Below are 26,261 nucleotides of genomic sequence, written 5' to 3'. Positions count from 1 at the left end.
TATTGCGTCAGAGGAAATTCACGTCTGACAAAACCCACGATCAACATGTTGACGTTTTTGCTGCGGGGGGAACAATTAATGCAAATGAGGAGGAAGAAAGTCACGCGTTTAAACAGGACCGATTGACGCGGGTCAATGCGGTCACTGTGCGCGTGCGGTGAACGCGGCGGCGCGTGCTGCTCTCACCGCGTTTGACGCGCTTCACGTAGCTCGACAGCATCGCGTCCGTGATTTCTAATTCCCTTCAAAGAAGAAGAAGAATACCGAGGTTAGCGACAAGGTTCCGGTAATAATCTCAGGTACGCGCGCACGTAGAGGTGACGTAAATCCCCCCCCGCCGACCTTTATGACACTATACGGGCGGTCTGTTGACGATGTGACGTCTCTCTCACACACCTGACATCTGATTTATTGATCACCTGACCGCCGGCGCCGAATAACCATTTCATCCACGGGGGGGAAAATAACTAAATTGTGGTGAAAATAAAGATATTAAAAACCTTCCAAAACCAAGACATAAATATATATATATATATATATATAGTTTATATTTCAGCAAATAAATGGAGCAAAAATATTTTGTGTGAAGCTTGAATTTGTTTTTTACTTTTATATTATTTGGCGTTGTGGGTGAGACGTTCAGAGAAACATTAAATGTCATGTTTGCTATGCTGCTGAAGATTTTAAATGGCAAGTTTCTTTGTGTAGGAATTTATTATTATCAAAACTCGGCCATCTCCCTGCCAATATTTCACCAACAGCATTTTTTTAGTTATCGATGTTTGATTCAAGCCTTTTACTCATCCTGGGAATGTTTTAGCAGGTTTTGGGGTCAGATATCAGAGGGTCTCCTCAGAAGCAGACAGTTGTGCTCATTTGAAAGACTGTAATGTGCATAAATGTCTCTTGCTGATTTGCCTCCATAAGTCATAAGTACAGAATACTGTACAAATGCATTCCTGTGTGTTAACTCCAAGTGACAATTCCGGCACTTTTTTATTTCACCACTGAGTGACAAGTAAGACAATAGAAAGAAAGGCGAAAAAAACTTCAAACGCGCATCGTAAAGTGTTTCATCCGTCTATGAGAGAAGCTCTTTGTGTTGCTCTCATGAAATAGAAAACTTGCTTTGTTCACTTTTCCAGAAGTGTGTGTAGTCCTTTATCTGTGTTCTTCTTTAAGTGACATTGTATGTAACGTTCACTGGATGCAATAGCAAAGGCCTTCGACATAAGGATGTTTATATAGACAGGAAATTAACCAGGAATGGTTTGTCTAATTTCCCCCGTTCAGCCTTTAATGAACATTGCATGTACTGTTCATGAGGTGCGTTGCTCAGAGACCCCGTCCGTTACGCTTCCCTCTCTCTCTCTCTCTATGTGTGTGTGTTTAAACGCAGCTCAGTCGGTCCGGGTTGAACCCAAACTCTTTGCCTCTGTTGACGTCGCACCGCACTGCATTCTGGGATGTGCGTGTGTGTGTGAATGACGGTAGATGGGGAGGTCACACGTTAATAACCCTCCATCCGTTATTTGCATTTAAAAAAAAAAGAGGAATAGCCGTACAGATGTGTGTTTTTTGTCGAGGATAAAACCATTTGGTGTCTCCAAGCTGCTGCTTCTCTGGACTGAACTGCCAAATAAGGAAGACATTGCAGCCAAGCATACAACATATAGTCCAACATTTTGCCAGTTTTAAATGACCTTAACATACATGTAATACAGCATCACTGTTGGTCATTTTTATTTTGCATTACAAGCCTCACAGTTTATTCATTTTCTCACTACTCTTATGTTACTGCTTATGCATATGCGACATTCCCCACTGTTCACATCCAAAGTGGTAAAGGACAGGATTGCGGTCGCGAGGAAGGGTGAGTAATGACTTTGTCAGCGAGTGAACTGGTGACCGGGACGATTTCCGGGACAATATTTGTGTGTAGTGGGAAAAGAATCAACAGTTGAGGACAGCAAAGTGTTAGATGATGTCTCCAACTCCTCAGCAAGTTAACCGAGGTTTGTTTGGCATCACTGTAAAGAGATACAGACCCCCCAAAAAACAGCTGCTCAATGAACCGTGTGCACTGTTACCGTGGGAACAAGGAACCCAGGACCAGGATGTGAGTCAAACATTTTGCAATAATGGCCAGTCTGACGTGTTGATCACTCCCTTTCTGTAGAAAGGTTCTCTCCTTAACTACGGCCCCCTAAAAGTGCAGAATAAGAGCATTTGGCCCTTAAATATATTCTCAAGGCCCAACGTTCTCTCCTGGAAGTGTCTGCCACAGTTTTCAAAGTTTTTCTTTCCATCCCCTGCAGAAGCCCGATCAACTCAACGCACAAAAGAAAACCTTTCAACGCGGGCGGTGGGTTTTTAGCCGTAGCGCGGAGCCCGTCGTTAACTCCGGGGGTCTCGCCTGGTCTTTGGCATCCGTGCAGATTTCACTCTGCGTGTCCACCGGTGAGAAAAACAGCAGTAGCTTTGAATCCCAACAAAGATCTGCAGTGTTCACTCTACCTCAGAGTGACCCGCAGTGCTTCCCAGCAGCTCTGACGCAGGAAACCTGTCCGAGCTGGTGAGCGTGGATCGTCCTGATAACGCCGATAAGGATGGAGACCATCATCAGCCTCCGTCAGGAGACACTTCCTCCTTCTAACGCCAGAGCTGAAAGCACGTCTGCGAGGCTCCTCGTGGCGTTTAGTCACAAGACTGACCTCAAACCTTCACAGTAAACAGTCTGTTAATAGCCTGTTCTTGGGCAAAAAAGAAATAAATACCCCAAAGCTTCTTAATAGCACAGTTACAGTGTATTCTGGGTAACGGAGCGCAAAACTAACTCTGCGGAGTTCCTGAAAAAAATCCCACACCACAGCTAAGTGGCAGTTCCCATGAAGAGGTTTTTCTTTTTTTTACTCAATGTTTCAGAGTCAAACGCTTCATGTGGCCCCTTTGTAAATAATAAAAACACTGTGCTCGGATTCACTCCTACACTGCCTGCCCCGACATTTTAACCAACAACAGAAAGCAACTCCTGTGGAATTTCCTTTCACTGGACCAGCCAATGCCCTTTGCGGCGTAGACAGGCAGAGAGGAAGACGGGAACATAGCGACTGGCATCGGCGGCCGCGCTCGCGTTCTCTTGCGGGACAATGAATTGAACATAAACCAAATATCCTGCAAACCTTGCGTAACGCTTCACCAGATATGACTAAATTAAGAGGGAAAAACCAGAGGCGACCGGCTGTAAAAGTGACACTGTATGAATGTGTGTGTGTGTGTTCATTCTGAGCCAGTGGCCCGGTCAATTATCTGAGTCAGTGTGTGTGGTTGAAACCCCGGCTGAGGTCATCCGCCTCGTGGGCAACCAAACCCCGTCCTCTGTCTCCTCCGGTCCCTCGCCGGCGTCATCAGCTCAGGACATAGAAACCCCAATCGCAATCAGCCAACGGACCCACTGGTGCACGACCAAACCTCTCTCCTTCATCCACAAATCAACTGAAAAGTTTACAGTAGCAGCATTCGAGAGCTCAAATGATTAAAAGCACAGAAGTCCTAAAGTCAGTGAACCGACACTTTACGGCGGTACGCATTTAAAAGTGTGTAGCCACAGCTCCTCGTCATACCAGACCAAGTAAGGCAGTGCTAGCAGTAATAGCCTTTAGCATAGTGCAATAACAAAGGGTGTGTTTTATTCAGTTATGTGGTTACTCATATTAATACTTAAATAGCCTTTCCTTAAAACCAGCTGTCATGAAAACTGGTTGACAAAAATTACAAACAAATTCTTGTAGGAGGACGACTGAGTGATATTTAATTGATCATGACATGACTCATAATAGTAACTAATTTAACATTTGTGAATTTGTTTATACAAATGCTTTTTGCAGATAGCCTCATAGGAGCAGAGTTGGATGATGTCATCTTTTCAAAAGTAGTTCAACTATTTTACAGTGTCGAATATCAATATAGCAGATTTTAAAGAGCTAATATTTTACTTTAAGGCAAGAAGTGTACTTTCTCACCCTGATTCTTATCAAGCTGCTGCGGTGCCCGGCCCCTGAGCCACACGGGGTCGTACATCAGGCGCACGGCGGTGACTAACGCAATGTGACGCAAAGGTTTTACCACTCTGCCCAACCGAGGGCAACGCACACCATGGACAATCACAACAGCCACCCTTTGTGCCGGAGCGGTCGCCCGTCTAAAGGCATGACTCGCAGCCACATGGTTAAAGCCCACTTTCTCGGCCGCTCTTCTTTCTGCTCCGTTTCACTGCGTAAGCCGGTGCTTGAAAGACCCCAAAAAGGGCAGAGTGAGAGATTCACAACACATACCACCAGCTAACTGGTTTCGACAGAGCAGCCGCTCCGGACAAGTGCGGATGCGTTCCTAATGGCTATGTGTGTGTGGCAGACAGGACAGAGATAGTCAGGTAGACAGTTTGAGAGGGCCCGGAGGGGGGGGGGGGCGGAAGGGTTCAGAGGGGGTGTGTCATGCCTGTCAACCAACCCCCATCCACCCTCCTCCGCCGAGGACGGACGAACCGATGACAGAGGAAAGAGGAGGCACGGCCGTTGGGCGAAGAGGAGGAGGACGAGTGGGAGGAGAGGGATGACAAGGGGGAATCTGTGGGCCAGGGGCAGAGAGATGAAAAGGAAGAGGGAGGGAGAGAGGGGGAGGAGGGGGGTGGGGGGGTGCCAGGTGTTCCCCTCACAGCCGTATGGTCGGTTGCCGTCTCCCGGGAGCTCGGGGGTACAGGTCACGCAGGTCGCTCCTTCAGAGAGGCTGAATCAGCCGCACAACTTTTTCTGCATGCACCGTTTCTCTCTCTGACACACACACACACACACAAAACATCCATCACAACAAAAGTGTAAGTGACGTAATGAAGTAACAGCTCTTAGCACCATTTGCCTTTCAACGTCCCCACAGCTCACCGCCTGACGCCAACGAGACCTTCGCGCTCGCCGTGTCCTTTCCCAGATCCGCTCGCTGTCAATCGCACATGTGGAAACCATCAACAGTGTCCTCATGGCAGGGCTGAAGAGCGCCTCGCTCCCCCGGGGTCACAAGGAGAACAAAAGTGAACGGCAGAGCTCGAGACGGAGCGAAACTAACCTTCAAAGTCTGATATGATCCCTTCCAAGTGCGCGTTGACAGTGGAATCAGACATTTCGGGGAGCGAGTGAGTGTGTGAGGGTGCGTCTGAATGCGAGAGAGAGGGAGCCGGGTTCCCTTTCCCCCGGCAAGGAAAAAGTCTTCTTGAGGCGCAGTCCTGCTTTTAAACAAATCCCAAATTAGGAGCCCATGCAAGAGAGAGAGAGGGAGGAGGAGGGGGGGGGGGGGGGGGAGTTGAGCGCTCACTGATCCAAAGCCTCTCTCTACCTCTCCTCTCCTTCCTAAAGCAGCAAATTGTTCTTCTCTTCTCCTTCTCAACGTCCAGAGCTTGGAATGAGCCAACGATGACAACCCCCCACCCTCCCTCTCTCTCCCTCTCTCTATCTAGCTCTGTCTTCCCTCCCCCCTTTTCTCCTTCCCTCCATACCTCCCTCCCCTTCTGCAGCCTTCCTCGCAGACTGGTTCCTTTCTGTGAAAGCGCTCGTTTTTGACTGGCCTGGTCGAAGTAAAAACATTCAATCGCACTTCCTGCAGGCCCGATCACATGACTGACACTCTCGAAACACACGGACTAACTGTGAGGTTTTTGTAAAAGCCGCACTCACTCTCGCTTAACATAATATTAAGCACATAAATTAGTGCAAGTCCATAAAGTCACACAGAAGAAAAAAAAAGTCTCCATCCAAGCAGATGTTTACAGGGGTGGAGTGAAAAGTCACAGCAGATGGTGAAGTAAATCCAGAGTGAGACAGAATCATAGTGTGGACTAATATGGTCAGGACAGGCTCACACAGGAGGTCGCCTGACATGCTCAGTCGCTCCGGAGGCAGACATCAATAAATAAGTTGCCTAATGACTTAATGACCATGTGAATGGGGCTCTGTGCTCGTGTTGTGGGAGGGGAGGCCTGAGGCATTGCGAGATGAACTTATCCTGGTAAAGATGATGATGCACAAGTAAATCTATTCTGACTACAATGTAGACGCTGCCGTCTCACAGTAGACTCTGTCGCAAAGGAACTTATTTCTCTTTACCCGGCCCTCCTGCAGGCGGGGAGAAGCGGCCCCCCGAAGGCAAATGAAGCATATTCAACCTCCACCGGCCGCAGGCCACTGCTGCTGGTCTCTCTGCTAAAATGAACCAGTTAGTATTGAGCAGTAAGTGCTAACATAGCAGTGTGTGTTCTCTGAGAGATAGCAACAACGCAGGAAAAAAATGAGAAGATACACAATGGAAAATCCTTTGGATTTCAGCTGTAATAAATCCATCCGGCTCTAAAGCGACCGAAAAAAATATATAATAGTCGTCCCACGTGTGATTTCTCTTTAGGACCTAAATCCTGCATGTCCGGTACGCTTACTGCCAATTTGTTGCTTACATTGGAATAGAGGTTTGCGTTTTCTGTTGATTTAGGCATGTTTACCAATCATAAACACAGATGTGCGCGAATCCACAAACATGCACCAACACATTGATTTAAAAACAAATCTGAGGCTTTACTGCACCGAAACCTGCAATCTGATCTAAATCTTACACCACATTTCCCCACAGTTGGACCACGCAAAAAGCCCGTAACCCACAATAAAGTCAGAGAAAACTGTAATCTTCACAAAATATTTCTGGCATGAAAACTGGACCTGTGCCGGACATTTTTAAAAGCCAGTACAGTTTCAAAACGTTTCATGTAGCTGGCTGGGTGGTCCGACTCCACCATTTGGCTCACGCAGATAACAGCTATATTATTTGAGCATATTCACGATTTCTGAACGCCACGATATGTGACACTGCATGACCTTCTCCAGCAGGGGGCCCTGTTACTCCTATACATAAATCACCAGCATACAGTAATGTGATCTGGAAATAGACGACAGTATAGACATGGAGAGAATCCCGCGGCCGGACACACCCTCCACCCACACGGTGAGTCCTGCCCAACACGCGTGTGCCAGATTCTTACGCACCCTGGCACACACTAAATCAGATGCATGCAGACACACACACACACACACAGACGAAGGATTTATGAACATGCACACACTCCAGTAAGCAGCACATGCATGAAATCTACGCCTTTCCCTTTTACTAAAAAACCCACACACATAGAAAAGGCACACTTCCTTCCGCTGCGTATCCTTGCAAGTCCAAGCAGGCCCGGACGGCGCTAATTCGATCTGCTGTAACAACTGTGGTGTTTTGCACCCTGATCTGTGAGAAGTCCATTCACATCACCGCCGTCATCGTGATGCCGCATGTAATGCAATGCGCTGCTCTGAAAATCACTTCAATCTTCCATTAGCAGAACATAAGCCCCCCAGTGTGCAATGGCGTAAATGTTTTCGAGGCTGTGAAAGTTAATTCAAGGTCAATGACGTCTTTTGCTTCTCAAGGTGTGAATTCCACACCCACCTTCCTTACCACAACTTCTAAAAAACGAAATGCTGCTTTGTCACCGCTGCCCACAGACTAGTTTCTAGGAGTAATGCAGTCGTGACCGTACAAATGACTTTTGTCCATTAATAAGGAATCTCTTAGGCCGTCAGGCTTCCTTTACATTAGTGTATTGTATTGTATCTGAACAGGCAGCTGCACGGTGTTATGTTGCACTTCATACAGACTAAGAGGAATAGAGACAGCCGCTTACTGTTTAAAGCAACCCAGACCACCAACACCACCCTAAAGTGGGTTCTGCCCCTCGTGAGAGAGCTGAAAAATGAGAGGAGCAGAGTGGGAGGAGAAGAGGATAACTTCTATAAACGGATGCCCAGCCGGCGTGGCAGTTGCTTGGGCAATGCCAGGGCAACAGGGGTCCATCTGTGTACCAACGGGTCCACACCAACGGGGCCACAAGATTGCAGCCCCCCCACCTCCACCCCTGCAGACCAGCCCAGGCCTGTGGACGGAGAGACTGAGGTGCAGGAACAGCTGGATGTTGATCATCCACACAGACACACACTGGGCAGCGGGCTCCAGGGATCCAGTTTTACATTTTAAGCAATGATTCTTTTCAGGTCATGTGAGGTCTAGACAGTTCTTTATATTTTAAACATTGCCAGTATCTGCTACAGAGGAAACCTCAGCATCCTGCCAAGCTCATCCTAAAACAGCAAAAGCTTTGTTGGCCTACAAACTTACCCATGAGGCAAATAAGCCATCTGAACGAGGCCAAATCTGTGCGTGTTGAGCGCTGGTTGAGTGTGTGCATTGAATCTGTGTGTTTAACTTCACACAAGTGTGTACTTTGGACGTGGCTGGCCAGTTGCTGCAGCTCTGTTTACATGGCAACTTACATAACAAACATCTCTACCTGGCTCAAGAGGGAGGGAAAGATGGACAAAACGTGAACGGTGGGGAAAGGTGAGCCAGCTGCAGTTGAGCAAGCCGGGAAGTTTGAGAAAGCAACGGGGAGACACAGACAGAGAGTATGACTAATGGAGTCCGCAGCACTGGTGGTGTAAACAGTAACCAGAAAAGCGCCGGGCTCTCAGTACAGCACAGTGCTCCCAGCTGGATCGTAGTTCTTTCAAAAATGATCAAACTTGCACAGCTGAAGTGTGCACTAAAGATACATATGGAGCAGGTGAGACATTTTCACAATATTACACACAAACACAAACAACCCTTGCGAAGCCCCAGAGCCCACATGAGGAAACAGCTAGAGCGTATGCACAGCTGCAGCGACAGCAGCTGTTCTTAACTAAATGTTAAACAGCAGCACCCAGCCGAGCTCTGCTAACTTTAATCATATACAGCACCTGTTGGAAACATGGCCGACCTGTACACACACACACACACACACACACACACACACACACACACACACACATACCTCCCCTTAAATTTGCCTTTGCTCAGTGCTTTTCTTTGCAGCGTGACTGTGTACTCGTGTGAGTGTTTCAACTGTCTGCACACATGCTGCTGCTCACATGTGTGTGCGTGTGTGTGCATATGATCCCTCGCTCTTGATAGAGCAGCTGCCCTCCGGCACAGATCTCTCTATCATCTAACAGCACTGTTTAGTACGTTTTAACAATGCTACGCTGTGGCTGCCGTCCTCGTCGCTGTGGCTGTACCGCACGTATTGTTTTACTCAGCACGTTGCCGGGGCAACTCACCCAACAACCCCAATCGTGAAGCAACACGGACGCAATTCCCTTCAATGCAATTCCCCATTAAACTATAGTGGCTCTTTTTTTTTTAACAGCTCACCCCAAAATAGCACGTGCTCTCCTGTGCAAGTGTTCCCAACAGAGAGGGAAAGTTTCAACTCAACTCAGCACCTCAACCTGGTGGGCGAAGCGTACATTGCATTTGACTCAAAGTTCAGCAAAGATAAAAAAAAAAAAAGAAGCTTGAACGGCCTCACTGAAGCCGCTCTATAAGTCAGGAGTCCGAGCCGCGTCACACACTCTCCCGTGTGACATCATCGGATGAGCGCGCTGCGACTGGAATGAATGTGGATGCGTCACCCTCTGTACGCTCCATTCTGCGTCTCTGCGTGGCTGATGGACGGCTTCCGCTGGGAAGCGTCACCCCTGCTGATTCATGTGGGAAGAGAACACAGGAAACAAAGGCACCCTTGCACGTAAGCATCCACACCAGAGGGGGGAGGAGAATTGGCGAGACGTGAACTAAATTGATTTTTATTTTTTTTGCCATATGGACACAAGTCAATATAACACGGGAGTGGGGCTCTCTGTGATGTATAACATGTGATGTTAGCAAGCAGAAGCCAATAGAGCGCAGGAGGAGGACGGCTCTACTTTGTTATTATTTAGTTTTATTTGCAATATGCAGACTGTCGTACATCCCTGCTGCTTTCGCTGTAACCAATAACACACTATTTTGAATATCCAGCACTCTTCAGCATCCGTATGAGCAACGATATTCTGAGCCCATCGGTGTCACTAATTGACGTTCAGAGAAATTGCTCCGTCCGTGATGTTTTTCCTTCAATGGAAATAGCACAGTTATTTTGGCCACGGTAAAAGGACTGGATGGAAATATATTTTTGCCTTTAATCATGCCCAAATGTTTTGTACCCAGTCGTAGCACTTCTTTGTGTGCACACATCATACTGAAGGCCCACAGACAATCACACTACTAACCAGTAAGTGTAAATGCAGATTTTATCCAGCAAATGTCGACTTTAAACAGAAAGATACACAAAGTACGCTGTTCTTCCCTGGAGGAAGCACCTGGAGGCCACAACAGGGGAGAGAGAGAGAGAGAGAGAGAGAGAGAGAGAGAGAGAGAGAGAGAGAGGGCAATTCCTCCATCACACACTTGACAATGATCTCACCTGCGTCCCCATTTCCCACACCGTGGAGGTGCTACGAGCTACGCTAGGTCACAAGCGCGCACCAGAGGCCCGAGGCACCGCTTGTGCCATTTCCACGGCAATGACCTTTTTAACAACACACACTAACGCTTGTAAAAATACCATTAAGGAGCAGACAGCATTGCCTCACTAATGACTTTAGCATAATGTACAACCCACCTAAACACACACACACACACACACACACACACACACACACACAGACCAAGTCTTAAAATCCTATTTATAGGATCCAGCAGCAACAATGTCAGAAGGGAATTTGGGGGAAAGTAAGAATTTCTACTCCAGCTTACTAGTAAACCGAAGCAGTATGTGACTGATGGCTGACTCGGGAACACAGCCACAAGGGACAAGAGTAGTACTGTTCAAACAGAGCTCTTTCCTGTCTTCACACCAAAGAAGAATGGGAAAATGCAGATGGAGTAAAAAGGAGAAAAATGTCTTTGACATAAGGGCCCTTTTCTGTGTCGCTTCACCACAAATCAACCCTTTAATGACGACAAATCTCAAGCAGACGGAGACGGGATTGGAAAAGAGGAGGTAACTGAGCGACAACCTCTAATGACAAAAACCTTTAACTGGAAACGATGTGAGTGAGGGGGTAGGAGACGGTGGGCACAAACAGAGAGAGAAAAGCCTGCAAACGCAACGTCCACGAGACAGACAGAGACAGACACGCCGCCGAGCTGCTGCACAAAAGTCCTGCAGAGCTCCGAGCTCCAAAACCCCAAAGAAAACATGCAGTCAGCAAACAGGACAGAATGAGAGAGTGGAAAATACCACGGAGGGGAAAATAGAGGCCGGCTCTGACAGAACAGACACCCGATCACAAGAAAAAAACGCTGATCGAAGAACCTGAAGTTGCACTTGGTTTTCCATTCAGAACAGACGCATACGGGCCGAGAGTTTGTCTTACCTGAGAATTTGTCCCCCTCCATAACCAGCTCACTCCCACCACAGCCACATGCAGTGTCTGCTCTTTGACTCCACGCTCTTTCTCCCTCCCTCCCTCTCTCCCTCCTTCTCGCTTTCTTTTTTTGGGCTTCCCTTTCTCTCCCCTCTCTCTCTCTCTCCCTCCTGTTCCTCTTCCTCCTCTTCTTGCTCTCGCTCTTTCCTTGCGGGCTCTCTGTCCACCCTCCCTCTCGCCCCGTTTGATTCCTTCAGTGTGTCTCGCTAATGAATTCAGAATTACGACATCGCCATGTGCTTATCATATGTTGAACTTGCGACTCTCTCTTTTTCTTTCTCTTTCTCTCTCTCCCTCTTTCTCTCTTACCCTCTCTTTCCTCCGAGGAGACCAGAAGACTGAAGCGGCTTTGTATCTTGAAAATAGAAACCATTAGCTCCGCCATGTGACTCGGACGTGCTCCTTGCAGACTAAAATAACCTGCTGGACTTGCAGACACTTCTGCCTTACTCACTCCTGCTGCTGCTCGTGAGTGTGAGGCCTAGATGGATTTGATACCAACAGCAAACTTGTCAAACGGGGGAGAAAACATTCCTGGAACTACGTCTAGACGTCTTTAGGAATTGGGCACAGCTCTTTGCAGACGTGCGGAAGGATGAGAGCCTGTTGAAATAATACCGACATGCAAAAACAATACACGGTGGAATCAAAGCGGGGACTCTGCTATCAAAACACATGTCCTTAAAGTGTTTTCAAGGCTCCGGAGGAGAGGCAGTGTGGTGGAAAAATGACGGCGAGAGTGAGAAAGTAAAAGAAACCGCAGCCCTCCGCTCTGAAATGTTGCCAGGACTGCGTCCCTGCGTTCAGGAAACTCTGGTGACCTTCGACCTTTGGCACGTATCTCACACTGAGCCGGGGGTCGGAGGCCACGGGGCGAGCGTCTGAGCTCTGATAGAGAGATCAAACACACTCGGGCATGTCAGTCCGACGTCTTGTGCAACACTCCAGAGCCTTTGTGTGTTGCACGCCGATCCGCCTGTGCAGCTCGTTTGTGTATTCCTGTTAGCAGCTAGTGCGGGTGTGCGTGTTTGTTTTTCTTTCATTCACCCGTCTCTCGTCATGTGTTCATTCATTCTTTCATTGAACCCAGCTGCCTGGTTTCTGTGCACGGGCGATAACATTAAGGGAAACGTGCACACTGGCGGTCCCAAATGGCCAAACCGTGGAACTCTGATTGCCTGCAAGTTGCCATAAGTACAGAGCACACAGTTAACAAAGCCATCAGGAGGTGCATGGAGGGAGAACCCATCAGGTGGTCGGACCTGAAAATGTGCTTCCCAACGAAGCGATGAGAGATGAGAGAAGCTGGGAGCACTCACTCAATCCAGTTTATTAAATACTGTGTAAATTCAATTCATAATATTGCAGAATCACTTTAAGCAACAGATAAGATAAAAAAGGTTGAAACATATAAACAAAACATCTTTCTTGTTGAGGATAAAAAATAATTAAATTAAATATAAGTGTAGCTTGCTGTGTCCATATGAAATGTTACAATATTAATCATTTTAATATACTTTCATCACTCTATAGGACTTTGTGACCTTGTAAACATGCACACCTCTGACTGGGATCGGCACTAGTTGTGTGTGACCAATCGAGCGGGATCTGCTGACTGCCCAATGGGAATTAACCACACAGAGATCAACAATAGGGGCAGTGTTGGGAGGACCTTTGTGTGTGTGTGTGTGTGTGTGTGTGTGTGTGTGTGTGTGTGTGTCATGGGTTGAGGTTACAGTTAAAGCATCCTCCCAAACACCCGCCTGCTGGCACATAAATCTGCCCTGTTGGCAGATGTTGTGAATGGAGCATCTCCCTCAACACACACACACACACACACACACACACCCTGTGGCGACGGCATTCAACGCAGGGAAGGTGGGGGGCGGGTGCCGACAAACGAGGCCTTATCCTGACCCTTAAGCTCTTCTCAACAATCTGCATGTGTGTACATATGCGCTTATGCGTATCCACATTTGTGTGTGTTTCTGTCTGTCAGTATGCTTTCGTGCTTGTGTGTGTGTGTGTGTGTGTGTGTGTGTGTGTGTGTGTGTGTGTGTGTGTGTGTGTGTGTGTGTGTGTGTGTGTGTGTGTGTGTGTGTGTGGATCTGCTCACTTATTGCCCGTCTATCCGCCTGCTTCACAGAGCAGCTCAAGAACTGGAAGAAATCAATTCAGCTGGCAACAATTTAAAGGGAAGAATTTAACAGATTTTAACACTTTTTGCAAAGCATGTTTTAGAATTATGTGTAAAATCAGATCAGTAAAATAAGGATGTATTTATATGTATGACTTAGGTTGTCATAGTAGGGCCTAGCAGGGCGAGCACCATGCGCTGTCACAAAGTGCCTGCTGCCTGGTCTCACAAATGCGATGTTCTAGCACAAACCAATCACCAATGGGGATGTTGCATGTTTATGCCTTTTGGTTAAAATGTTGTGATGAACCGTAAAGGAAATGACCTCATTCTGCAAGTCATAGCCTGCATGCCGCAAAGAAACAATCCACCGCAGGTAGACACTCGGCTCCTCGCATGGTGGGTGTGTGCTCTTCTCGTCCCTCTTCCTCCTCTCTATGTGCTAATGGGTGGTGAACCGCAGGCACAGATTCAGCCGACGGGGCCAATACAAGCCATACGCAGACACACAGAATTACTTAATTTGGTGGTGTTGGTGGAAGGGTGCTATATATTAAAACCCTGAAGGGAGATATCATTATCAAATAAACAAAATGTGGAGTTTTTTTGCAAAAATGAATTCTTTTGATGGGTTTCAACTAACGATTGTGTCTTCTGTGGATACCAAAAGCGCACACCTTCCAGCAAGCAGACAAAAGAAGAAAGAATGTATTTTGTTTTGTTTGCCACAGCGTGCCACCCGTGTGTCTCCAAAGCTGTCTTTATCCCTGCGTCTGCGATCTCATGTTCACCTGCTATCAGCTGCTATCTGGGCAGGAAGGGGGGCCTGCTCCGCCCTCAACGCGGCCCTCTGCTAACGGTCAAGGACACAGACTTACTCAGTACTTTAAAGGAACACTGAGGGATTCGTGGAAGCCGGTGAAGGGAGTGCAGGATTTACAAAAAGAAAAAATCCACACATCTGGATGCATGCATGCAAATAGATGTGTCAGTGGACAGCGCTCCAGGTATCCACCGAATGCACGTTTGCACTACGTATGCATGTCGGGGGGGGGGTGCAGTCTACTTACTGGGACTGGTGATGCCAGATCCCTCTCTCTCTGTTCTCCTTGTCCGAACGCTGGCCGATCTTCCTGTGAAAGGAGGAAAAGGGAAAGCTCATGACATCTCAAGGAAAGTAAAAAAAACAAAAGTGCTGTCACGTAGTTTCTGATAAATACTTTTAGGATAAAGGACCTGCCTGAGTGGCAGGTTTGTTTTTTGAACTCTGGACTTAATGAAACAAAACACGCATAAGCACCACATGGAAAACGATTACATCACATTCTCCTCAAGGCCAAAAAATCGAAAGTTGACTAGTGGAAAAAAAAAACTGCAGATATTTGAAAGATTGCTATTATTACTTCAAGACCATCAAGGAACTGCCATTTGGTTACTGAAGGAAAGCAATTTAATGTGTGGTTTGTTTTATATTTTTGGAAGTGTGAGGTTTATGTGGAAATAACCGGGACAAAATTCAGTATATATGAGAATATGAGTTTAAGAATGTAGGATATTAAATACAAGAGCAGGGCACACAGTGTAGGAACTCCTCCATAAAACCCTTTTCGTGCGTGTTCAGTCAAATTGATTTGCACATTGGTAAAGTAAACGAGCTGAGGGAGAACCAATAAATATCAGCATGGGACTTTGACAGGCGGTGTTACACATAAGTGACGATCAGAGACAATGTATTTTTTAAATGGGGAAATTCAAAGGAAAGCACAGATCCAAAGCAATAATAAAGACAACAGGTCATTTACCGTAACTAGGGCCAGTGCTGATCCCAGTAAAGTGCAATAAAAGTTGGGATAATGAGGGAAATGTGCAAATCTAGTATTGATTTTGTCTTTTTTTTTTTTTAAAGGAGTGACAATTGCAGGAAGCAGACTGGGGATAAGAGGCGGACAGATCGGTCACTGCGATGACCCGAGGCGCCCGATGCTGTTTCAGTTAAACACAAAGGTCCTGGTGATTGTCCACTACAGTCTTTTCCTAAACCGACTGGTCCGTGTCCTCATTCCGTGACGCCGGCTGCTTTGGTGTCCGGAGGAATGCCTTTTCCTCTCAGCTGGCTGGTCTGCTCGGGGTAATCTCGCAGTGATCAGCGTGGTTTGCGTGTGTGTGTGTGTGTGTGTGTGTGTGTGTGTTCAGTTCTGCTGAAACACAAGCGATTGCACATGCAGAGGCCGAGCCAAACAGGGAGGCTGGCGTTGTAGGTAGATAGTCGATAGTAGATAGGTCTTATCTTTGAAAGGATTTACAACAAAGATACGCATTTTCACCCATGCCTGCACAATAAAGCCTTTAGACTTTGGTGATCCCTTCACTTTTCCTTTAGAGGCTGTTTTGAAGTTCTTAGAAGTGCTTCCTGCCCGCAAATCAGCTCGACCACATAACATTTACTTTCCGCCAGAACTGCCAGTAAACATGTTGGTGTTCAGGCTGTGTTGTCACTGGTTTTCAAGAGAGGGAGAGTTCAATGAGAGAAAGAAAAGTGAATTAAATAAACTACTGTTCAAGATGATATACTTCCCTTTCTAAAGTATTTTGGGATCGTTTCCAGGAATGTGTACTTTCATATTTAATATTTCAATGCCCCACGAGTCAGGCGAGAACTACAGCAGGTAAGACCAAACTAATCAAGGCCACATTTGACTTTGTTTCTTTGAGCGTGAGAAATATGACGCTGTCCGTAACTATCTTGAGGAATGCTTCTCAGATAGTAGAACAGCATCAGACCAACTCCACCTTTCTGACTTTGGGATTGGAAGAACTGTGTTTAAAAGCTTCTGTAACTTACTGGAAAATAAAATCCAACAATCACGGACACTTCAAGCCTTCATTGGCCAGCTGGAACATGTTTATTATATTAAAGCAGAGGTCAAATAATGTGTTGTGCAAAGTAGATCGGTTCAGGAATGTAAATTCCCACTGACATCTGAATATCTTAAATGTATATGCTCTCTATTTTAAAAACAAGATGAAACGTATTAGGTAACCTCTCAGTGTTACTGTCGTTGTAATGTGTTACAGTCTACGGTTCCATCAATGAGTGACATGAGCAATGCCTTTATTAGATTGAAGCGTTGGCTGCTACACATTTAATAAGCACAAACATGAAACAGTGTCCATCGGCGTCTGGCTCTGCAGAGAGGGTGACCCCTCTCACCCCGGACGCAGACTGTGTGAGCTGCTTCCCTCCGGCAGGACGCCGCGGTCCATCAGGACAGTTGACACTTACCATGGAAAATATATGGAAATACTCACGTGTTTTAACGTGATTATCTTATCTGTTCATATTGTTTTAATGTTTGCTTGTATATTTTTTATCTTGTTATACTCAAATGTATTTTTACATTGCATCAATCGTGGAGTCAAATGCCTCTATGTGTAACCTACAGGGCAATAAATGGCTTCTGATTCTGATCTGATCTGCAGAAGACACTTCGATCGGAGCCTTTCTGGAGTACGCTGAGAATGTTTGAGCTAATGCAAAACGAGTTAAGCTCATTTTGTGCAGCATATCATGCTACTTTATCCAAGGAGACATGTGTCCAACTGTAATGCTCCCTGACCACCTCTGACAACCAGACTAGTACGTGTCCATTTGTATTGTGTGACAAAGGGGTTGTGTAGTATCTTTCAGTAAAAGTATTGATCTTAAACTGTGGAAAATGTCTGTGATAGAGCTGCTTCTAGCCTCCGTGTTGATTCAGAGAGGAAGCATTGACTTAAAAAAAATCAGTAACGGGACATTCCAACTGTCAAAAGGCAAAGAGTCAAAGAGTCAAAGAGTCAACCACTCTTCCTGATTTAAGTGCAAATCATTAATCTGAGACGAGCCATGTGACACCGCCGTTGGACAGATGTGCACATATCTTATAACAATGCCTTTGTCTATTCTCTCGTCTAGCTGGAAATATAGCTTGAGAGTGAGAGATGAACAGACACACACACACACACACACACACACACACACAAACAGCAAACCCTCACTACACAAGGTGTCTCAATTTACCATTGAAGCAAAGTAATGCGCTACAGACGCCGTAACAAAGCCACAAAGTCGTGATGATTAGATGATATTTGTCAGTAAAGGGATATAATGCGACACTTAAGACACGCGATAAGTGTGTGTTTTAAATGGAGTTCAAAGTACTGACAGATAAAAAGCAGAACAATATGCAACACCCAATCACAGTGAGCTTAAACAGAAACCAAAGGAGTGACACCTGAAAAGTTAAACTGTATGTTGGAAAAGTGCGCTTGTGTGTACTCACCTGCTCAGTCTTGTCTGGAGCCATAAAAAAAACGTTGCTTGAAAAGGTTTCATAAATGTCTCCGACACTAAGATCCATGTCTTTTCTCCCCTCAGGGGGATTTGTAATCTTTTGAGGTCATATTTCCCTTATAACAGGCCTGTGTACAACAGAGGTCACGCATGACACACGGAATGAATGATCCCAGTGTTTAAGCATATGGAGGGAAAAAAAATGCACTTTGAGCAACGCTGAGACTCATATTGTGGACCATTGTGAATGCGTTGCTGCCTGTGTGTTTGCTATGAGCCTCGCCTGATTGATGTCAAGTGCTCTGCTCAATGTCGCCGTGTTGCCGTGTTTCTGTGTGTGTAAGTAACATGACCGGTCAAGTGCATTTGCCTGGATAAACATGTCAACTGATTAGTTATTGGTCTCAGGTGAATAGGACAGGTAAGAAGAGGGCAGAGGGTGCAGCACTTAAAGAGCTATCACACACACACACAGAAATAAGGGAACACACATACAAGGGTGGAGCTATTTACAAAACACGCACTATATTGCACACTCCGTCTACTTCACACACACAACTACCTGAGATTTTTGTGTTTGCACAAGGAGGCCTTGCCGGCTCTTAGTTGAGTAACAGGTTGAAAGATCTCCTTGCTTTTCTTCCTTGCTATTGGCATGTCCTCCTTTACCTCAACCTTTCTCGGGTGAAACATTAATGGACCTGTGTGGGAGGCAGAGGGCGGACTCTGCCTGCGTTTTTATGGGTGCATCTTGCAGGGTTGTGATGCCACTGACTGAATAGGTCCACTAACATAGAGGCACCTGTCAACATAATTGACAATTTCACTGTATTGCGTCAAGATTTAGATCATGATTTAGATTATAGAAATATACAAACATGATTTTATTTTTTCCAAAACACCTTAAATGTTCTCAATTTTTTAAACATTTTTAATTTTTCTTTCCAGGCCATTTTTCAAACCTTTTATTACGCATATGTTAAACCAATCCTACTGACAAGTTGCTTGTGCAATCACACTGCATTGATCCTGTTCCCCTGTGCTTATTGTTTATTCATTCTTGTATCTTTGTCTTGTTCTGCTTGAGAAGTTGGCACAGTGTCCCTACTCCACAATTCAGACTACTTGCCAATCCACTTTTGAGAGACTCAATCAAAACATAAATCTGTCCTGAACAAACCTCACCCTCATCTATCGTTGTTTTAAAGCAACAGAGGCTTTTTACCACGGCAATCATCATATAATCCCAATTATTTATCCATTCAAACCACTGAGTGAAAACGTTAACACAAGTCATTCCTAATTCCTTTCCTCCTCCATCTCCCTTCGCTCACCCATCCGTCCCCTTGTGTTTTTACGGCCCTCATTACATGCGTTTAGGGCGCGCTGCAAACACGACGTTTCACAACACTGCCCGTGAGAGCGCAAAGATGGGTGGGGAGAAAAGGAGTGAATGAATAGAAAAAGAAGAAGAAGAAGAAAGAAGGCAAGACGGCCTGAAGGGCGAGTCAAGTTTTTTTTTTTTTTTACCTGGGATGTATTCTTAATTAAGGAAGGACCACACCAAACACACATACAGCCAAGATAGACACTCAAACGTCACAGAAAGACGTGAAAAAACACGGGACGTGACCCCCCCCCGCCCCCCGACCTGCGCTCCTCCCAAACGAATAGCCGCTGTTCTGGCGGCAAAAGGTGTGAACCGGAAAACACCTTTTCCTACCGCTGCACTTTCGACACAAAACCCATTCCTCACTCAGCACCCTCGTTGAAAAACCAACACCACTTTGACAATCACCTTTCTGTCCTCTTCCCAATGCAAACATCGCCCCCCCGAGTTGCATTATGTAAAAGTGTTTTTATGCCAGGGTCAGACAGGATACGGCGGCGGGCTATAAAACAATACCGGTGTGGCGGATAAGGATCGGCCTTCCTTCATCAGAGGTTTGGTTCGTAGAGGTTTATGGTTTGAAACTCCCCCAGGAAACGTGTATTCACTGTATGTCATAGGTGAACAACCCCGGCGAGTGGGCCTGTGCGTACGTGCATGTTGAGAAATGTCGGAAGAAAGAGATTTACGCAAGCATCCGTGGCGACTGAACGAACGCCGCAACCACCTTTATAGAAGCAACACACAGCCAGCGAAGCGCGAGCGTTGATGCATAACACGTGTTGTTGTTGTTTTTTAATTTGTTTGTGAACCAACGATCGTGTTAGTTCAACTGGAAGGCGGTTGTTGCGCTATTAAGAGGGATTACCTTGGACACAACTTAAGTAGTATAAAGTTTGCATGCTGCCAACAATGAGGCTCGCACGCAGCTGACACGCATTATTTTTCCAATCCTCCAGCAAGCGAACCAAGAGATGAATCACTAACACGTGAAGAGTTTGCAATAAAATGTCCATTCATGTCGTGACAGGACGCGGTCGGTCCTGCCAAACAGTGGAGCTAATGTCTCTAAAGCGGTGGGCAGCATGCGGTGAGCTCAAAAGGTCACGTCGCTGAAATCTTTGAGGTATCTGAACTAATGAATGCATGTGTAAAATACAAAATAAGGGTGTAACTTCCTGCCCTTACGCGGAATCGTTCTAATACCCAGACACATCAGACCCGTTCTGAGCCTGCCATTATCTTTTTATAGACTCCCCCCGGGCCTCGGGCCTGCAGTACAAGGCACTCTGTTGTATCAGTCGACACCCCGGCAGCAGCAGCAGCGGCAGCAGCATCACAGAGATGCATTCTTGGCTGCAGATAATAAACACAGAGCGCAGTGGACACTTCAGAGCCGGCTCCACGCGGCTGAGAGGGGAGGACCAGAGACAGGATATGGACTCCTGCAATTAGTGAAACTGTACATTCCACAGGGTATCAATTACACTGTGTATACAGTGTGGTTAGGCTTGTTTGACCTCTGTGCCCAACCACGTGTGTTTTTGATATCTATCTCTAAGGTATTACCTTTGGATTAAGCCACGCCTCCTTTAGATAGCGGCTACGCTTGTCAATCTGTCAATGGCGATTCGACCCTCTATAGTCTCCTTTTTGCTCTTGACTTCAGGCAAAGGTGAGCGATGATTTTATGAATGAAAAATGCCAAACGGACAGGACACATGATACTGGATCTCCCAGACAAAGTGTCAAGTTAAACTTGGCCGATTCTCAAATGAACAACAGCACCAAACTGTAGTTTAGTTACAGCAAAGTATTCAGAGAGTAAAGTAAAAGTAACTCTTATTCCATACTAATGGTACTTTTTATCTGCTTTCCTCGAACAAGCAAGTAAGATTCAAATCTTTTTTTCTTCTAATTTTACAGCAGTTATTACGCTTCCAACCATCAACTGATGTGTGCTGCACCCTTGCTTGTTTTTTTTTTCTTTTTTCGAGCAACTATTTCCAGAGTTATGTCTTAAGGTCCAACTTGAACACCGCTCTCTTAGATCGACCCGAGTAGTCTACTGTACATTTGCGCGTCCACTTGCTCCAGTACCTCATTATTCCGTTACTCACAGGGGGGGAGCGGGGGAGCCAAATTGAGGGTTTAGACGGCACTCGGCGTGCTCTGCTAGATGACAGGGCGAATATGTCTCAACACAGTTTATAGCTCGACTTTAAAGGTACGATCCAACAACAGCTTCAGGCTCTGAACCGGAGATCTCAAACCGGCCCGAAGACCGGAGGCGGAACAGAGCGAGGCCTCTGTCACACGGGCACCAGAAGCGGAATACGGTTTGTGTGTGTGTGTGCGAGTGTTTTGTGTAAGATATAAAAGCACATACCAGGAGGATTGTGCGCGCGCGTGTGTGTGTGTGTGTGTGTGTGTGTGTGTGTGTGTGTGTGTGTGTGTGTGTGTGTGTGTGTGTGTGTGTGTGTGTGAGAGCCGTGGTGGGCTGTCTTCATGCAGGTTACTCATTGATCCAGAGGACTCGACGGAGTGGTGGTACAAGGCGGAGATGGTCTCCAGGAGCAGCTGTGAGGGGCGCGTGAGTGAACACAGACACACACACACACACACGCGTGTTCATGCAACTTCTCAGAAATACACACGTACCCTAAAACTGAGACGTTGCATGTGCCAGGTACACGATCATTGTGTGTACGGGTATTTGCGTACAGAACACACACATGGGCCGACCTTCCTGACTCAAAGTCACCCCTCCACATCTCTGATGCTTGTCTAAACACCCCTACACAGAGAGGAGGGCTTTTCTCAACACACACACACACACACGCACGCACGCACACAAACACACTTTGTTATTAGACAATTCCCCGAGTTGAGCTCTGACAAAGAATGTGACAGCTCCACACACGTCGTCTCACTGCAGAGCTAGAACACACACACGCAGGAGGAGGAGGAGGAGGAGGAGGAGGAGGAGGAGGAGGAGGAGGAGAGGCAGCATGACCCAACATGCGCTTGGCTCCGGTGGAAACCGTCAGACGCTCCGTCGCACAAAGACTCTGGAAAGACGAGCGTGGAAAACCGGGCATTCCGCGGGACAGGGTTGTGTACACTGGACTGAGCCGGAGCTTAGAGGGAGCGCAGGGGGGGGGACAAAGGGGGGAGGGAGGGAGGGAGAAGACCATGGAGGCCCGGAGGATGATGGAAGTGATGGTAAGCAGTGCAGGAGAGGAGGAGGGCGGAGGAGGGAGGGTGGGTGGAGGGGGGGGTGTGGGGGGGGTGTCACAGGTATCAGTGGGGGGGGTGTACAGGGACACAGTCACAGCGGTTTCCTCGTTCCATCCTTACAGCTTCCACGCAGAAAACATGTCTCTGCCGACGGGTCCTTGAGCAAACATTTGGCTTAACCTGCACAATCAAACGCGTTCATTGTTAAGCTGCAAACCTCTGCATCTTCTAAACCCACAATTTCGCAATAACCCCACACCGATCCGGCCGGTCTCAGCATAAATAGGCTTGTGTTGACGCAGGTGGATTAATCGAGTCATTCTTTGGCGTATTAGTGGGGAGGAGGGAATGAACTGGACCATACAGCTGTCCATCAAACAGATTTATAACCGAACTGTCTCACGATTGAGCGTTATAATATTTAATTAAACGCCGTGTTTTCTTATTGTTAGTGTCAATCAATACAAACACAACGTGTAACGTTTATGCAAAAACAGGAGAGACACTTTTCCTGATGCCTTTGTGGAAAGCGCTGCAGCAGCTTTCTGTCATGACGTCATACGTGTAAGAAATCACCTTTGCAGATGTAAATCTTTTACCACCACAGACGTCACATGCGAGCCTAGATGGAATGGATTGAAATAATGTCCCCTGTGAATGAGCAGCTGTGAAAACCACACCTGGGTTAAACAGTTACCTGAGTTCACGTAAATAAATGCTCCCATGCACGCGCACACCCATAGAACCAATTAGGAAGAAGAAAAAGAAACCTCTAAGAGCAACACTCTTACCTGAATACGAAAACTTCTTCATGATTGCCGATGTCGTTTAATTTCAATGTGAAAGTCGTAACGGGCGATGCGTCGGTTCGGTTTCTCCTGACAGGACGTTTGGCATCCGGAACTTTTCCAGATAGCTTACTCCCTCTCTCCCTCTCTCCCTCCCTCTCTCCCGCTCTCTCTCCCTCTCTCTCGCTCTCTCTCCCTCCCTCTCTCTCTCTCTCTTTTGTTGGTACCCTCCTCTGTCTCTCCACTGCCACTCCTGCGCGATCCGCTTTCACCTGTGCGCAGGTAAAGCCGCTTCTCGTGGAGCTTTCCTGAACTTGCTCCCGCGCCCTAATCTCCAAGGAGCACCGCTTGGAGAGGCCGTCTGCTGGGAATGGATTCATTCCCACCTGCGCTCCTCGCGACGCACGCCCAGCGCCGCAGCGGGAGGGGTTTCATTCAGCTGAGCTTCGGGGGGGCTTTTACCTGTCAAACCTCACAGGTGGAATGAAGACGCATCTCAAAGCACATTGGCTGTGAGTTTATGAGCTAAGAGAAAATGAACCGTGGCTTTAAATTAAACTTTTAGAAATATCTTATATGGGTCTGAATTGAATCTATTAACCACCGTTTGTTTTACCCATGAGGGAGCGCTGGGGAAACTGCTGTTCTAGTATACATTCGGCCTTCGTCTTCTTAAATCAGGGGTTAAGTTTGTGCCACAGAGTGCTGCAGCTCGCAGCTCTGTGGAGGCCTCTCGTGGATGATGTCGTCCTCTCCCCATCTGCCCTCTGAACCCAACAGCTTCGATACAGCAGATATGGGAACAGTCACATCCAGCTGTGACACCTCATTTAGTCATTCGGGCAGGCCGGATGTTACATAAAGAAATTAGATTTACAAGCATATTGGGGTTTTTGTCCCCGCAGGTAATCACAGCTAAACCCAAACATTTATGCATAAATGTTGACTTAGAAATAATACGGCAGTGAGGAGCACTTTTCCTTACATTCCTTATTAAAATTGAGGTTTTTCAGGTTCAGATTTAGCAAAGACATGCAAATATTCCGTAATTTAAATTACACCAGAAGCAGCCTTCAAAATCAGACCTCTCAGACAGCTGTAGACCTGCAGGCTGTTTGAACCAGAACAACGTAAATGCATTATAGCACAAGTGGTTTATTTACATAAAGTAAGATAAATAATACTTTTCTTCTTTCATATCAGACTTAAACATTTAAGGGGGGTTTTACAAGAGAAAGGACACAAAAGGTCAAGTGAGTCATTTCATTTCTCAGAAACCCGAGTGCTTGTTGTGCATGGAAAAAGCTCTCTGTCCCTTAAAAGGCTGATGCAGCGATGTCACGTTAAACTTAAGACTTTATGTACTCAGTTATATGTACGTATGCTCCTGCATGAGGATCCAAGCGCTTCACCTGTATTCATACGAGTCATCTCCTTCGTAACGAAGGCTGCGGGCCGCTTGCCGACACGGGTTGGAAATGTAATTTTAGGACTTTTTCAAGTTATTTATTTAAGCAACCTCTTGACAAACAGACCGCAGCCTTCTGTGAAGAGCCGTTTAGGACTATTGGAAGAACTTGAGACACTACTGAGACACTACTAATGAAACGCGCTTATGTTCGCTATTGAAATGCTCTCACTGCTGAGACACTCACACATACAGTCATACTCTGTATGTGCACATGCATATATACTATATCTAAAACACTGAAACACACGCGCGTGCATACATAGAGTGTCTCAATAGTTAAGTCCTAAGCGGCCTGTTGACACACCGACCACAGAAATGTGGCTCGAACAACTAACTTCTCGTCTGAAAAGCATATCGAGGAAGGCCGCAAGCATGGCGCCCTCCGCTGTAACTGAGAGGCCTTCCGTACGCGAGTGAGATTTCATCTATACACACTGGTGAGATTACTCGCATGAACACATGTGAAACGCTTGGACATCCTCATGTGAGAGCATACACCAGGCCAACAGGTCATAATTCTGGCTTTAAACACTTACATGACTCGTAAGGAAACAAACAACTCAGAAAGGGTTTCAGGTCCTTTGGAACAAAACCTTTGTGCACCTGCGTCTACACTTCTACAAGTGTCCACGCGTCCCTTTCTCACAGTCTCAGCTAAAAAAAAAAGCATGAGATGTAAGCCACAAACAAAAATAGCAAGACCTTCATTCAACAGCACCTGTGTGTGTGTGTGTGTGTGTGTGTGTGTGTGTGTGTGTGTGTGTGTGTGTGTGTGTGTGTGTGTTATCTGACATGAAACTGAGGCCAAATTAGTACAAACTGTCAGAGGCTTCAAAGAAAAACATCATTGGTTTTGGTAAACACAAACAGATGATAATCTTTACTGTTATCCAGTATTTGTGCGCCTCAGGTTCTGGTGCCTCACACTTTGGTGTTTCCTGTCACAAGATATGAAAAGCGCTGCGGAGGCACAATCTCTCCTTTTACCGCTCAGCCTAAATGAAGACAGCGGAGGGAAAAAGTAAAACATTTGCGGCTTAAAGAAAAGGTGTGCAAAGCGGCAGTAATCCTCCTGTGGTGGAGACGCGCCGCGTCTGCGCAGCGAACGGGCCGATGTGTCTCGTTGTCTCGTTGGAGGGTCTCAGCTTCTGCACCGCTCACCTCAAAGCCCACTTTCCGTCCCTCGCTGAGATGTTCTAAATGGTCCACCTTCACACACACAAACGCACACACACACACACACACACACACCGCACTTTGACACCTGCCCCACAGCCAGGAGAAAACACACGTTTCACATTCGCTGATCACCGATGCTGGAGTCACGGCTCGCGACCACACGGACGCGCTGCACGAGTAAACATTTCTTGCACGCTGCCACAAAATGACATTTATATTTTCCCTGCGACCTTTTCAGTTTTGTTTACTCATGCGGCGCCTCTCGGTTTGCAGCCGCTCTGACGCGGTTTCATCTGTTTG

The 26,261-nt window shown here is 46.6% G+C and overlaps 1 protein-coding gene across 4 annotated transcripts in view; it reads right to left on the bottom strand.

Annotated features, from left to right (window-relative positions):
* LOC120827567 (septin-9) overlaps positions 1–23,720 on the bottom strand; it is a 55,941-nt gene extending 32,221 nt beyond the window's left edge. Inside the window, exons 1-2 of one of the 4 annotated variants that reach the window (XM_040190553.2) lie at positions 23,315–23,720; positions 14,631–14,693 (exon numbers count right to left, since the gene is read on the bottom strand). In XM_040190553.2, the coding sequence (XP_040046487.2) occupies positions 14,631–14,693; positions 23,315–23,336 (85 nt within the window). In that variant the 5' untranslated portion in view covers positions 23,337–23,720. Of the gene's footprint in view, positions 1–186; positions 389–5,118; positions 5,562–11,372; positions 11,976–14,630; positions 14,694–23,314 lie in introns of those variants that run through there. The other 3 variants (XM_040190557.2, XM_040190555.2, XM_040190556.2) reach the window with 3 other exon arrangements.
* Positions 23,721–26,261: the final 2,541 nt, after the last annotated feature.

This window comes from Gasterosteus aculeatus, chromosome 11, assembly GCF_964276395.1.
Source record: "Gasterosteus aculeatus chromosome 11, fGasAcu3.hap1.1, whole genome shotgun sequence".
Classification (NCBI taxonomy): Eukaryota; Metazoa; Chordata; class Actinopteri; order Perciformes; family Gasterosteidae; genus Gasterosteus; species Gasterosteus aculeatus.
Note: the sequence above shows the minus strand (reverse complement) of the source record. Positions and strands in the feature narration are given on the sequence as shown.